A 15,895-nucleotide genomic window follows, 5' to 3' on the forward strand; every position below is an offset into this window, starting at 1 on the left:
ATTTCCTATTTCCTTATTTCCTTTCCTCACTGGGCTGCTTTCCCTGTTGAAGCCCTTGGGCTTGTACCATTCTACTTTTCCAATCATAATTGTAGCTTGGCATGATAATAATAATAATAATAATAATAATAATAATAATAATAATAGTAGTAGTAATAATAAATGTAAAGTGAGTTATTCAGGCTGACCAGCTTTTCATTTACATTTTGGTTAATAATGAAGCTAGCTAACCCTTGGTTCTGGTTTGCACAAACAGCTGAATATAAATTCTCAAAAATTTCTCTGTCGTATGCTAAAAATTTGTAATTCTCAAACATTTATCTGTCGTATGTTGAATGTTTAAATTCTCAAACACTTTTCTGTCGTATGATGAAATGTTTAAATTCTCATGACGTATGTTAAAATTTTTGCGTGATTTTATGGAAACAAAATAAGTATGGAGACATATTAATGTTACCTAATGCATTTGAGCTTTAAAGCAGTGTGCCTCAGAATATACAAGTTTCCTCAGACAATATCCTCAACCCCCCCCCCCCTAATAAGGAGAGATTCCGCTATATGCCTCCAGAACTTTTCCTGGATCCCAAGTAGCAGGTATTGTGGGATTTCATGATGAAAGCTGTTAGTTATTGGTTGAAACAGTTGTGGACAAAAGTTGAATAGACGGAGCTGCACAGTAACAAATTTCTTCAAAACTGTATATCTGAAGATAAGAAAAAGCTACAGGAAATAATAATAGTATTGTTTTTTAAAATAATGGATGCTAAAAGTGCGTAAGAGATTCATAGACAAGATATCTCAGCATACACATTTCTGCAAGCATTATTATTATTATTATTATTATTATTATTATTATTATTATTATTATTATTATTATTATTACTGGCCAAACTACAGCCCCAGTTGGAAAAGCAAGATGCTTTAAGCCAAAGGGCTCGAACAGGGAAAAATAGCCCTGTGAGGAAAGGAAACAAGGAAATAAATAAACGATATACGAAGTAATGAAAAATTAAAATAAAATATTTTAAAAACCATTAAGAGCATTTAAGGGATGAAGTTGCTCCACCCACAGCCTGCCCTATGGATATTCAAACGCTGTCTTTTTCTTTGTAATTACTCATCTTAATTCTGTACAGTGTCGTTTTTCTGTTTTAGTCTCTGCAAGTTAGAATATTATTATTATTATTATTATTATTATTATTATTATTATTATTATTAATTGTTAAGCTACAACCCTAGTTGGAAAACCAGAATGCTATAAGCCCAAGGGCTCCAACAATTAAAATAGTCCAGTGAGGAAAGGAAATAAGGAAAAAAATAAATATTTTAAGAATAATATTAAAATAAATATCTCCTATGTAAACTATAGAAACTTTAACAAAACATGAGGAAGAGAAATTAGTTAGAATATGCACCTATCTAATTTTAGCCATTTGTTTTCTTTTCCATCATAGTTACTGTGGGACTTACAGTGACATTGAGTGGACAACAATAGAAGATAGCTTCGAATTCCATTTTGTAGTAAGTATAAGTATAATTACTTAGGGTATTATTACTCTTACTGATTTAATGACCTGTTAATTTTGCAACGTAAATTTTTAACTTTGTTTGTTTCATTCTATAAAAAATAAACAAACCTAAGGCATAAGATTGTTTATGTTTAGCCAATTGACTTCATTTCCATAGTTCCAATCTAAAGATTTTCTTATGCTCCAACTAGATATGAAATATCATTCAAGACTCATGATAATTAATTAAAGCAGTTTTAATCAATGGTTTTGCCTTTCTTTTTTTTTTTTTTTTTTTTTTGCATTTGTGTATTATTTATATTCTTATTTATTTTCAAGGCAATTAGCTTCTGGTGTTCATTTATGTCCTTATGTTTTGTAATATTTATGTTCATTGTTAAATTAGTACATCACCTTTTTTATTTTCTTTATGAATTTATGTGAATAATTCTCATGTATTTACATTGCAATATCTTTATTTCGGTGCCTTTTAGTTATTGTCATTTATCGAATTGTTGATATATATATATATATATATATATGTATGTATATATATATACATATATATATATATATATATATATATATATATTTAATTATTAGATTAGTTCTATATGTATATGTTTAAAATTATAATTTGGTATCTCTTAATTTTCAACATATGTCGATTAATATTTAATAAATTTATTTATTTTCATTTATTTACTACATTGCGCAGTTATATTTTTTCAATTATCGTACTTTATATTGATTATATTTATTAAGTGAATTATTTTTTTTTTGAATTATTACATATTTAATTGTCAAATTAAGGAATTAACTACATACAGTTATATTTTGTTACCTCAATTGCCATACTGTTTATTCATTATACTTAATAAATTTCTTATTTATTAATTTATTACATATTAATTTCCAAATAAATGAATTAATTGAATGATTAATTACACAATCACTCACGTTACAGACTAAAGAGGACAGCCCAAGAGCAAGAGGTTTATTCACAACAATCGAGTATAATGATTATACTTAATGTTTTTATTTACCAATTCATTACATATTTAATTTTCAAATAAATGAATGAATTGAGTGATTAATTACACAATCACTCACGTTACAGACTAAAGAGGACAGCCCAAGAGCAAGAGGTTTCTTCACAATCATCGAGAGTTTCAAGCTATGTGGAGGAGCCTACAACATAGAGAACGATGGTCCAACTGGAACTTTCAGAAGTCCTAATTTCCCTTTGAACTACCCGGGCAATGTAGCTTGTAACTGGTTCTTCCAGGTAAGTTTTCAAAGCAAAAAGTAAATAAACACAAATAGTTAAACTCTAGAAAAGGAAATCTCATGGAAACATAAGTCTCTTGGAGTCTGACATGAGAAATCACCATGTGGTAGTCCACAGGACATGATGTTAGCACTAAAAACCGACAATACAGAGCTATTGGGTATGCCCACATCTTTTCACCTCCCATTGTATTTCATTTTAACACTTTCCCCTTCAATCCTTCCAATATACTAATTCTTCCCCCCCCCCCCCTCCCCCACCTATCCTATCCCCTTATACTGTCGCTGTAGCTATAGGCAAGTTCTCTATAAATGCTCGTAATGCTTGTAATGTTAACTAGTGGTAATTTGAGAATTAGACAACTGTGACTAGTAGAGTTCTCTTACTTGAGGGTAAACTCAGGAACACTATTCTATCATATTTCTCTTCCTCTTGTTATTTTGAAGTTTTTATAGTTTATATATGAAAGATTTTGTTTATTGTTGTTATTTCTCTTGAACTTCTATAGTAGTTTATTGATTATTTCCTTTCCTTACTGAGTTATTTTCCTTGTTGGGGCCATTGGGCTTATAGCATCCTGCTTTTCCAACTAGGGTTGTAGCTTAGGAAATAATAATAATAATAATAATAATAATAATAATAATAATAATAATAATAATAATAATAATAATAATGATAATAATAATAATGTTATAGTTTTTTTTTTTTTTTTAACAAGATAGATGAGATATCTTACAGATTTTCATAGGGTACCCTTGAAATATTTGGTCTTTAGTGAGCGTTATTTATTGTAGTAAAGTAAAGCTAAAGAAGCTGTACTTCTATGCGGGGAAAAATCAGTAGGAAATGATGAAAAGAGAAATAATGCATAACAATTTTTATTTCTATTTCATCTTGAGAATATTATTCTCACTTTCGTGTCTTCGTTACGGACTGACGCAAGTATGGCTGGATAATATAAAGCCAGGACGTTAAAAAAAAAAGAAAAAAAAAAACTTGTTCAAGAGACAATAAGTTTTCCATGAAAAAGAGGCAGGTATATATATATTATATACATATATATACATATATATACACACACACACACACACACATATATATATATATATATATATATATATATATATATATATATATATATATATATATATATATATATATACATTTGTAATTTTGCAAAGACGATGAATGTTACAGTAACCGTTATGTTGCTTTTATTTTTTCTGGAGCCACCCTATGCTAAAGGAACGTGAAGTCTGTTATAGGAAAGACTGATGGAGTGAGTTATTCTCCGAATTAGCAACATCTGCAATACACTATCCATGTCGTTTGCGAAGAATGAGATTGTTACTTCAGACTAAACTAGTCTGATGTTTGCAACTCTATTAGGATAATTTAGTTTTTAATTCAACGAAATGGCTGGTTTGGTCTATACTCAATTTTTTTTTTAATGAGATTCATTTCACTGACTCGCAAGGGGTGCCCTTTTAGCTCGGAAAATTTTCCCAATAGCTGGTTGGTTAGAATGATTTTGTCCAACTAATCAGCTAATAGGAAACTTTTCTGAACTAAAAGAGCATCCCTGCGAGTCAGCGCAAATGCGCCAAATAAAAAAAATCGAGTATAGTTACATAATAGATTTCAAAGAACTGAATAACTTCTAGAGTTTCAGTTCTTGGCCTTGAGAGTAATTCCACATTCCATTCCATAGTAAACTTCGTCTGTCATTCACAAATTTACTGTTGATATGTTGATCATGGAAATCTCTTAGCCTTTAACTACGATGTTCCCATTAGGTACTGGAGGTACATCTTGTAAAGGAAGGGTTAAATAAAGCTGTGCGGGTTGCTTAATGGTAACCTTGAGCCAGCTGCCTGTTATTCTTGGTCCAGAGTTATGTATTTTTCTCATAGAATTCCTTGATTCTGGGCCAGATTCCCTGACTGTTGTTGAGTCTGAGCTAGGCTCTTTGACACATTGATTCTGGGCCAGATTCCTTGACACTGTTATTGACTATGGGCCAGATTCCTTGACACTGTTAGTGATTTTGGGCCAGGTTCCTTGACTGTTGTTGATTCTGAGCCAGGCTCCTTGACACACATTTATTCTGGGAAAGATTCCTTGACACTGTAATTGACTATGGGCCAGATTCCTTGACATTATTAGGGATTTTGGGCCAGATTCCTTGACTGTTGTTGAGTCTGAGCCAGGCTCCTTGACACACATTGATTCTGGGCCAGATTCCTTGACACTGTTATTGACTCTGGGCCATGTTCCTTGACACTGTTACTGACTCTGGGCCATGTTCCTTGACATTATTAGTGATTTTGGGTCAGATTCCTTGACTGTTGTTGAGTCTGAGCTAGGCTCCTTGACACATTGATTCTGGGCCAGATTCCTTGACACTGTTATTGACTCTGGGCCATGTTCCTTGACACTGTTACTGACTCTGGGCCATGTTCTTTGACATTGTTAGTGATTTTGGGCTAGGTTCCTTGACTGTTGTTGAGTCTGAGCTAGGCTCTTTGACACATTGATTCTGGGCCAGATTCCTTGACACTGTTATTCACCATGGGCCAGATTCCTTGACACTGTTAGTGATTTTGGGCCAGGTTCCTTGACTGTTGTTGATTCTGAGCCAGGCTCCTTGACACACATTGATTCTGGGAAAGATTCCTTGACACTGTAATTGAATCTGGGCCATGTTCCTTGACATTATTAGTGATTTTGGGCCAGATTCCTTGACTGTTGTTGAGTCTGAGCCAGGCTCCTTGACACACATTGATTCTGGGCCAGATTCCTTGACACTGTTATTGACTCTGGGCCATGTTCCTTGACACTGTTATTGACTCTGGGCCATGTTCCTTGACATTATTAGTGATTTTGGGCCAGATTCCTTGACTGTTGTTGAGTCTGAGCCAGGCTCCTTGACACACATTGATTCTGGGAAAGATTCCGTGACACTACTATTGACTCTGGGCCATGTTCCTTGACACTGTTATTGACTCTGGGCCATGTTCCTTGACAATATTAGTGATTTTGGGCCAGGTTCCTTGACTGTTGTTGATTCTGAGCCAGGCTCCTTGACACATATTGATTCTGGGGAAGATTCCTTGCCACTGTTATTGACTCTGGGCCATGTTCCTTGACACTGTCATTAACTCTGGGCCATGTTCCTTGACACTGATTGACACTGGGCCATGTTCCTTGACATCATTAGTGATTTTGGGCCAGGTTCCTTGACTGTTGTTGAGTCTGAGCTAGGGTCCTTGACACACACATTGATTCTGGGCCAGATTCCTTGACACTGTTATTGACTCTGTGCCATGTTCCTTGACACTGTTATTGACACTGGGCCATGTTCCTTGACATCATTAGTGATTTCGGGCCAGGTTCCTTGACGGTTGTTGAGTCTGAGCTAGGCTCCTTGAAACATTGATTCTGGGCCAGATTTCTTGACTGTTGTTGAGTCTGAGCTAGGCTCCTTGAAACATTGATTCTGGGTCAGATTCCTTGACACTGTTATTGACTATGGGCCATGTTCTTTGACATTGTTAGTGATTTTGGGCCAGGTTCCTTGACTGTTGTTGAGTCTGAGCCATGCTTCTTGACACTGATTCTGGGCCAGATTCCTTGACACTGTTATTGACTCTGGGCCATGTTCCTTGACATTGACACTGTTACTGACTCTTGGCCATGTTCTTTAACATTGTTAGTGATTTTGGGCCAGGTTCGTTGACTGTTGTTGAGTCTGAGCCAGGCTCCTTGACACATTGATTCTGGGTCAGATTCCTTGACACTGTTATTGACTCTGGGCCATGTTCCTTGACACTGCTACTGACTCTGGGCCATGTTCTTTGACATTGTTAGTGATTTTGGGCCAGGTTCATTGACTGTTGTTGAGTCTGAGCCATGCTTCTTGACACTAATTCTGGGCCAGATTCCTTGACACTGTTATTGACTCTGGGCCATGTTCCTTGACACTGCTACTGACTCTGGGCCATGTTCTTTGACATTGTTAGTGATTTTGGGCCAGGATCGTTGACTGTTGTTGAGTCTGACCCGTGCTTCTTGACACATTGATTCTGGGCCAGATTCTTTGACACTGTTATTGACTCTGGGCCATGTTCCTTGACACTGTTACTGACTCTGGGCCATGTTCTTTGACATTGTTAGTGATTTTGGGCCAGGTTCATTGACTGTTGTTGAGTCTGAGCCATGCTTCTTGACACTAATTCTGGGCCAGATTCCTTGACACTGTTATTGACTCGGGGCCATGTTCCTTGACACTGTTACTGACTCTTGGCCATGTTCTTTAACATTGTTAGTGATTTTGGGCCAGGTTCGTTGACTGTTGTTGAGTCTGAGCCAGGCTCCTTGACACATTGATTCTGGGCCAGATTCCTTGACACTGTTATTGACTCTGGGCCATGTTCCTTGACACTGTTACTGACTCTGGGCCATGTTCTTTGACATTGCTAGTGATTTTGGGCCAGGTTCGTTGACTGTTGTTGAGTCTGAGCCAGGCTCCTTGACACATTGATTCTGGGCCAGATTCCTTGACACCGTTATTGACTCTAGGCCATGTTCCTTGACACTGCTATTGACTCTGGCCCATGTTCCTTGACACTGTTATTGACTCTGGGCCATGTTCCTTGGCAATATTAGTGATTTTGGGCCAGGTTCCTTGACTGTTGTTGATTCTGAGCCAGGCTCCTTGACACATATTGATTCTGGGCCAGATTCCTTATCACTGTTATTGACTCTGGGCCATGTGCTTTGACATTGTTAGTGATTTTGGGCCAGGTTCGTTGACTGTTTTTGAGTCTGAGCTAGGCTCCTTGACACATTGATTCTGGGCCAGATTCCTTGACACTGTTATTGACTCTAGGCCATGTTCCTTGACATTGTTATTAACTATGGGTCATGTTCCTTGACACTGCTATTGACTCTGGGCCATGTTCCTTGATACTGTTATTTACTATGGGCCATGTTCCTTGGCAATATTAGTGATTATGGGCCAGGTTCCTTGACTGTTGTTGATTCTGAGCCAGGCTCCTTGACACACATTGATTCTGGGCCAGATTCCTTGACAATGTTATTGACTCTGGGCCATGTTCTTTGACATTGTTAGTGATTTTGGGCCAGGTTCGTTGACTGTTTTTGAGTCTGAGCTAGGCTCCTTGACACATTGATTCTGGGCTAGATTCCTTGACACCGTTATTGACTCTAGGCCATGTTCCTTGATATTGTTATTGACTATGGGCCATGTTCCTTGGCAATATTAGTGATTTTTGGGCCAGGTTCCTTGACTGTTGTTGATTCTGAGCCAGGCTCCTTGACACACATTGATTCTGGGCCAGATTCCTTGACACTGTTATTGACTCTGGGCCATGTTCTTTGACATTGTTAGTGATTTTGGGCCAGGTTCGTTGACTGTTTTTGAGTCTGAGCTAGGCTCCTTGACACATTGATTCTGGGCCAGATTCCTTGACACTGTTATTGACTCTAGGCCATGTTCCTTGACATTGTTAGTGATTTGGGGCCAGGTTCCTTGACTGTTGTTGATTCTGAGCCAGGCTCCTTGACACATATTGATTCTGGGAAAGATTCCTTGACACTGTTATTGATTCTGGGCCATGTTCCTTGACACTTATTGACAATGGGCCATGTTCCTTGACATTGTTAGTGATTTTGGGCCAGATTCCTGACTGTTGTTGAGTCTGAGCCAGGCTCATTGACTCATTGATTCTGGGTCAGATTCCTTGACACTGTTATAGGCTCTAGGCCATGTTCCTTGACATTGTTAGTGATTTGGGGCCAGGTTCCTTGTCTGTTGTTGATTCTGAGCCAGGCTCCTTGACACACATTGATTCTGGGCCAGATTCCTTGACACTGTTATTGACTCTCGGCCATGTTCCTTGACATTGTTAGTGATTTGGGGCCAGGTTCCTTGACTGTTGTTGATTCTGAGCCAGGCTCCTTGACACACATTGATTCTGGGCCAGATTCCTTGACAATGTTATTGACTCTGGGCCATGTTCTTTGACATTGTTAGTGATTTTGGGCCAGGTTCGTTGACTGTTTTTGAGTCTGAGCTAGGCTCCCTGACACATTGATTCTGGGCCAGATTCCTTGACACTGTTATTGACTCTAGGCCATGTTCCTTGACATTGTTAGTGATTTTGGGCCAGGTTCCTTGACTGTTGTTGATTCTGAGCCAGGCTCCTTGATACACATTGATTCTGGGCCAGATTCCTTGACACTGTTATTGACTCTAGGCCATGTTCCTTGACATTGTTATTAATTTTGGGCCAGGTTCCTTGACTGTTGTTGATTCTGAGCCAGGTTCCTTGACACACATTGATTCTGGGTCAGATTCCTTGACACTGTTATTGACTCTAGGCCATGTTCCTTTACATTGTTAGTGATTTGGGGCCAGGTTCCTTGACTGTTGTTGATTCTGAGCCAGGCTCCTTGACACACATTGATTCTGGGCCAAATTCCTTGACAATGTTATTGACTCTGGGCCATGTTCCTTGACATTGTTAGTGATTTTGGGCCATGTTCCTTGACATTGTTATTGATTTTGGGCCAGGTTCGTTGACTGTTTTTGAGTCTGAGCTAGGCTCCTTGACACATTGATTCTGGGCCAGATTCCTTGACACTGTTATTGACTTTAGGCCATGTTCCTTGACATTGTTAGTGATTTTGGGCCAGGTTCCTTGACTGTTGTTGATTCTGAGCCAGGCTCCTTGACACATTGATTCTGGGCCAGATTCCATGACACTGTTATTGACTCTGGGCCATGTTCCTTGACACTGTTACTGACTCTGGGCCATGTTCCTTGACATTGTTATTGATTTTGGGCCAGGTTCGTTGACTGTTTTTGAGTCTGAGCTAGGCTCCTTGACACATTGATTCTGGGCCAGATTCCTTTACACTGTTATTGACTCTAGGCCATGTTCCTTGACATTGTTAGTGATTTTGGGCCAGGTTCCTTGACTGTTGTTGATTCTGAGCCAGACTCCTTGACACACATTGATTCTGGGCCAGATTCCTTGACACTGTTATTGACTCTAGGCCATGTTCCTTGACATTGTTAGTGATTTTGGGCCAGATTCCTTGACTGTTGTTGAGTCTGAGCCAGGCTCCTTGACTCATTGATTCTGGGTCAGATTCCTTGACACTGTTATTGGCTCTAGGCCATGTTCCTTGACATTGTTAGTGATTTTGGGCCAGGTTCCTTGGCTGTTGTTGATTCTGAGCCAGGCTCCTTGACACACATTGATTCTGGGCCAGATTCCTTGACACTGTTATTGACTCTAGGCCATGTTCCTTGACATTGTTAGTGATTTGGGGCCAGGTTCCTTGACTGTTGTTGATTTTGAGCCAGGCTCCTTGACACACATTGATTCTGGGCCAGATTCCTTGACACTGTTATTGACTCTAGGCCATGTTCCTTGACATTGTTAGTGATTTGGGGCCAGGTTCCTTGACTGTTGTTGATTCTGAGCCAGGCTCCTTGACACACATTGATTCTGGGCCAGATTCCTTGACAATGTTATTGACTCTGGGCCATGTTCTTTGACATTGTTAGTGATTTTGGGCCAGGTTCGTTGACTGTTTTTGAGTCTGAGCTAGGCTCCTTGACACATTGATTCTGGGCCAGATTCCTTGACACTGTTATTGACTCTAGGCCATGTTCCTTGACATTGTTAGTGATTTTGGGCCAGGTTCCTTGACTGTTGTCGAGTCTGAGCTAGGCTCCTTGACACATTGATTCTGGGCCAGATTCCTTGACTCTGTTATTGACTCTAGGCCATGTTCCTTGACATTGTTAGTGATTTTTGGGCCAGGTTCCTTGACTGTTGTTGAGTCTGAGTTAGGCTCCTTGACACATTGATTCTGGGCTAGTTTCCTTGACACCGTTATTGACTCTAGGCCATGTTCCTTGACATTGTTATTGACTATGGGTCATGTTCCTTGACACTGCTATTGACTCTGGGCCATGTTCCTTGACACTGTTATTGACTATGGGCCATGTTCCTTGGCAATATTAGTGATTTTGGGCCAGGTTCCTTGACTGTTGTTGATTCTGAGCCAGGCTCCTTGACACACATTGATTCTGGGCCAGATTCCTTGATAATGTTATTGACTCTGGGCCATGTTCTTTGACATTGTTAGTGATTTTGGGCCAGGTTCGTTGACTGTTTTTGAGTCCGAGCTAGGCTCCTTGACACATTGATTCTGGGCCAGATTCCTTGACACTGTTATTGACTCTAGGCCATGTTCCTTGACATTGTTAGTGATTTTGGGCCAGGTTCCTTGACTGTAGTCGAGTCTGAGCTAGGCTCCTTGACACATTGATTCTGGGCCAGATTCCTTGACACTGTTATTGACTCTAGGCCATGTTCCTGGACATTGTTAGTGATTTGGGGCCAGGTTCCTTGACTGTTGTTGATTCTGAGCCAGGCTCCTTGACACATATTGATTCTGGGAAAGATTCCTTGACTCTGTTATTGATTCTGGGCCATGTTCCTTGACAGTTATTGACAATGGGCCATGTTCCTTGACATTGTTAGTGATTTTGGGCCAGATTCCTTGACTGTTGTTGATTCTGAGCCAGGCTCCTTGATTCATTGATTCTGGGTCAGATTCCTTGACACTGTTATTGGCTCTAGGCCATGTTCCTTGACATTGTTAGTGATTTGGGGCCAGGTTCCTTGGCTGTTGTTGATTCTGAGCCAGGCTCCTTGACACACATTGATTTTGGGCCGGATTCCTTGACAATGTTATTGACTCTGGGCCATGTTCTTTGACATTGTTAGTGATTTTGGGCCAGGTTCGTTGACTGTTTTTGAGTCTAAACTTGGCTCCTTGACACATTGATTCTGGGCTAGATTCCTTGACACCGTTATTGACTCTAGGCCATGTTCCTTGACATTGTTATTGACTATGGGCCATGTTCCTTGGCAATATTAGTGATTTTGGGCCAGGTTCCTTGACTGTTGTTGATTCTGAGCCAGGCTCCTTGACACACATTGATTCTGGGCCAGATTCCTTGACAATGTTATTGACTCTGGGCCATGTTCTTTGACATTGTTAGTGATTTTGGGCCAGGTTTGTTGACTGTTTTTGAGTCTTAGCTAGGCTCCTTGACACATTGATTCTGGGCCAGATTCTTTGACACTGTTATTGACTCTAGGCCATGTTCCTTGATATTGTTAGTGATTTTGGGCCAGGTTCCTTGACTGTTGTCGAGTCTGAGCTAGGCTCCTTGACACATTGATTCTGGGCCAGATTCCTTGACACTGTTATTGACTCTAGGCCATGTTCCTTGACATTGTTAGTGATTTGGGGCCAGGTTCCTTGACTGTTGTTGATTCTGAGCCAGGCTCCTTGACACATATTGATTCTGGGAAAGATTCCTTGACACTGTTATTGATTCTGGGCCATGTTCCTTGACACTTATTGACAATGGGCCATGTTCCTTGACATTGTTAGTGATTTTGGGCCAGATTCCTTGACTGTTGTTGAGTCTGAGCCAGGCTCCTTGACTCATTGATTCTGGGTCAGATTCCTTGACACTGTTATTGGCTCTAGGCCATGTTCCTTGACATTGTTAGTGATTTTGGGCCAGGTTCCTTGACTGTTGTCGAGTCTGAGCTAGGCTCCTTGACTCATTGATTCTGGGCCAGATTCTTTGACACTGTTATTGACTCTAGGCATGTTCCTTGACATTGTTAGTGATTTGGGGCCAGGTTCCTTGACTGTTGTTGATTCTGAGCCAGGCTCCTTGACACATATTGATTCTTGGAAAGATTCCTTGACACTCTTATTGACTCTGGGCCATGTTACTTGTCACTTATTGACAATGGGCCATGTTCCTTGACATTGTTAGTGATTTTGGGCCAGGTTCCTTGACTGTTGTTGATTCTGAGCCAGGCTCTTTGACACATATTGATTCTGGGCCAGATTCCTTGACTCTGTTATTGACTCTGTGCCATGTTCCTTGACATTGTCAGAGATTTCTTGTCAGGTTCCTTGACGGTTGTTGAGTCTGAGCTAGGCTCCATGACACATATTGATTCTGGGCCAGATTCTTTGACACTGTTATTGACTCTGGGCCATGTTTCTTGACATTATTAGTGATTTTGGGCTAGGTTCCTTGACTGTTGTTGATAATAAGCCAGGCTCCTTGACTGTCGTTGCCATTGAGAAGTTCCTGGTGTAGAAAATAAAACTACCAATTTGACTTAATCTAGTGGCCTGTCTAGTACAGTAGAAAAGAATAATGCCAAAGCCACTCTTTCTATGCTTTGATACAAAAGCTAATTGGGTGAACATCATATTGCCTTTTACCTTTTTCATGGTTTGTGGAAAAGAGGTAGAAGAATTAGGTGAAACATAATGATAGAATCATATATTAATTTTAATTACAGTCTTTTGTTTCCAGCTTCTGTTTAGTTTTAATTTTACCTTCTTTAGTCTTGTGAGGAGTCTATTAGATTGTTAATTTGAAATATGATATTATTCTGGAATTGGGAAATTGTGGAATTTTGCGTCATTGATGAGAGCATTTGTGTTCAGATGTTTTGAGGTATCGTTATTTCAGCTGCCTCATTTAGTTGTTTTGCACCAGGTTATGAAGTTATGGAAATTGATCACTATTCATGAGTTGTGATCTTTCTGTCATAGTGTGACCATCCACAGACAGGAGTTCAAGTTCCTTTGCTTGAGGTCACATTAATGTATATATTCCTTTGAAGATTTTAGTCAAGTCCTTATCACCTTTTATCTTTTGTTCCATAAGAACTTATTCATTTTTTTATTGGTACTTTTTTCTATTTTCTCTGTCGTTCCTTTGATTATTGGTTAATAGCGCGATGACCCCTTTGGCATTTTCCGTATGAATATGAGCAGTAATATAATATAAATCATCAATTATACTCATCCGATCAGTGATATCTATCACCAACTTATCGACGTAATAGATCTCACCCACCTTTCCATCCTGCTACAGAGCCCTTCCAACGAAGGATACGAGGTATCAGTCCGGATCCGCTGCGACCAGTTCGCCCTGCAGGAACCTTTCGATAACGGAACCGAATACTGCTTGGACGCCATGTCATTCACATTTGAGGCCCCATATCCTTCGGACACTCAGACCTACTGCTCGAGCACCCTGGACGAGGAGAACCATGTGGTGTACGGGACTCACGGCCCCATGTTGGTGTCCTTTAGGACGGATGAGCTCGTAGCAGATTCTGGCTTTAATTGCACTTATGAGTATATTCTTTATGGGGAATAGATGAATCAAATCCATCGTGTGGATAATTGGTACATATCGATGGTTGATTATTTATTGATAGTTGTCATATATTATTTATATATATACATATATATATATATATATATATATATACATATATATATATATACATATATATATACTGTATATATAGTTATATACACATACATACATATATATATGTATAAATTATATATATATAGATATATACATATATATATATATATATATATATATATATGTATTATATAATATATATATATATATAAATTATATATATATTATATAATACATATATATATATATATACATACATATATATATGTATATATATATATATATATATATATATATATATATATATCTATTATATAATATACATATATATTATATGATATATATATTTTATTTTATGTATTTTATATCCTATATTATATATTAAAATGATAATGGATTGGGAAAAGGTATTTTGTAAATGTAAAACACAATAAAGATTTGGCATATTAAAGGACTGTTGGGTCTTGGGTTGGTTTGATGAATAAAGCAGAAAGTTGAATAATTACAATTGTTTTCAGTATTTAAAGATGAGGAATATTATGCTCTCCACCTGGATCTGAAAGTTTTCTCTTACCATTTAAGATATGCACAAATATATATTTAATATGCCTAAAAGGTCGTTAAATTAAGTAGCAGGTTTCAAACGATTAAATTCCTATTTGTGAAAAGATAAACATAAGAGACAAAGATTGAAAAATGAATGAGAGGAAAATAGCAAAATAATTAATAATTAGAGGGAGTTTGTATTGACGATCTCTCTACTTTATTCTTTTCCCAACATTATTTATTTTGCTCTTAATATGGAAGCAAGTAAAATTTATAAAACTTGTCTTAAGCTGAATTGAATTCAGAGAGCATGAAAGGAGTCACAAAATCTTAATGCTGCTTGAGTGGTAAACTAATAAAATATTGAACACTTGTACTGAAAAGAGAGACAGTTATCTTGGGTAGTGCCATACCTCTGTACCTTGGTCTTCCACTGTCTTGCGTTAGAGTTCTCTTGCTTGAGGGTACACTCGGGCACTCTATTCTATCTTATTTCTTTCCCTCTCGTTTTTTTCGTTTAAGTTTATACTTTTAAGTTGTCACTGTGGTTAGAATATTTTATTTTTCCTTGTTTCCTTTCCTCACTGGGCTAATTTCCCTGTTAGAGCCCCTGGGCGTATAGCATTCTGCTTTTCCAACTAGGTTTGTAGCTTACCTAGTGATAATGATTAATTGATAGATATGTTTTCAAGTGATGGTAAAGTTTTAAGATGTTTCACATCTAAGCTGGAACGACCTAGAAAAGTCGTTGAAAAGGTACTGTTCAGTTAGGAGATGCCACAAGTAACCTTCACACCCATTTTCAAATGATTAATTAGAGCACACTGTTTACAGTACTGTGACGAGCCGAGAGAAGGCTGTGACTCAAAGGCAGGATGAAAGCAACTGAGTAACTTTATTACAGAACATCCGTTTATATATACATAAACTCCAGACAAAAAGGGCACAAAAGACATAACAGGCAATTTCATGTTCAAGCGACACCGCACTGGTTAACAGTTAACGGTGAGAAAAACGGCCGTGTTATTTCAGGTTCTTATCAGTGCGAGGGGAGATCGAAGAAGGTTGTGACTCAAAGGCAGGATGAAAGCAACTTAGTAACTTTATTACAAAACATCCATTTTTATATACATAAACTCCAGGCAGAATGGGCACAAAAGACATAACAGGCAATTTCAT

The 15,895-nt window shown here is 38.3% G+C and overlaps 1 protein-coding gene across 1 annotated transcript in view; it reads left to right on the forward strand.

Moving 5' to 3' along the window:
- LOC137614610 (uncharacterized) overlaps positions 1 to 14,134 on the forward strand; it is a 17,569-nt gene extending 3,435 nt beyond the window's left edge. The window contains exons 4-6 of the mRNA XM_068344309.1: positions 1,455 to 1,521; positions 2,629 to 2,796; positions 13,826 to 14,134. Coding sequence (XP_068200410.1) covers positions 1,455 to 1,521; positions 2,629 to 2,796; positions 13,826 to 14,113 — 523 coding nt within the window. The 3' untranslated portion in view covers positions 14,114 to 14,134. The remainder of the gene's footprint in view (positions 1 to 1,454; positions 1,522 to 2,628; positions 2,797 to 13,825) is intronic.
- Positions 14,135 to 15,895: the final 1,761 nt, after the last annotated feature.

Source organism: Palaemon carinicauda, chromosome 21 (assembly GCF_036898095.1).
Source record: "Palaemon carinicauda isolate YSFRI2023 chromosome 21, ASM3689809v2, whole genome shotgun sequence".
NCBI classification, from domain to species: Eukaryota; Metazoa; Arthropoda; class Malacostraca; order Decapoda; family Palaemonidae; genus Palaemon; species Palaemon carinicauda.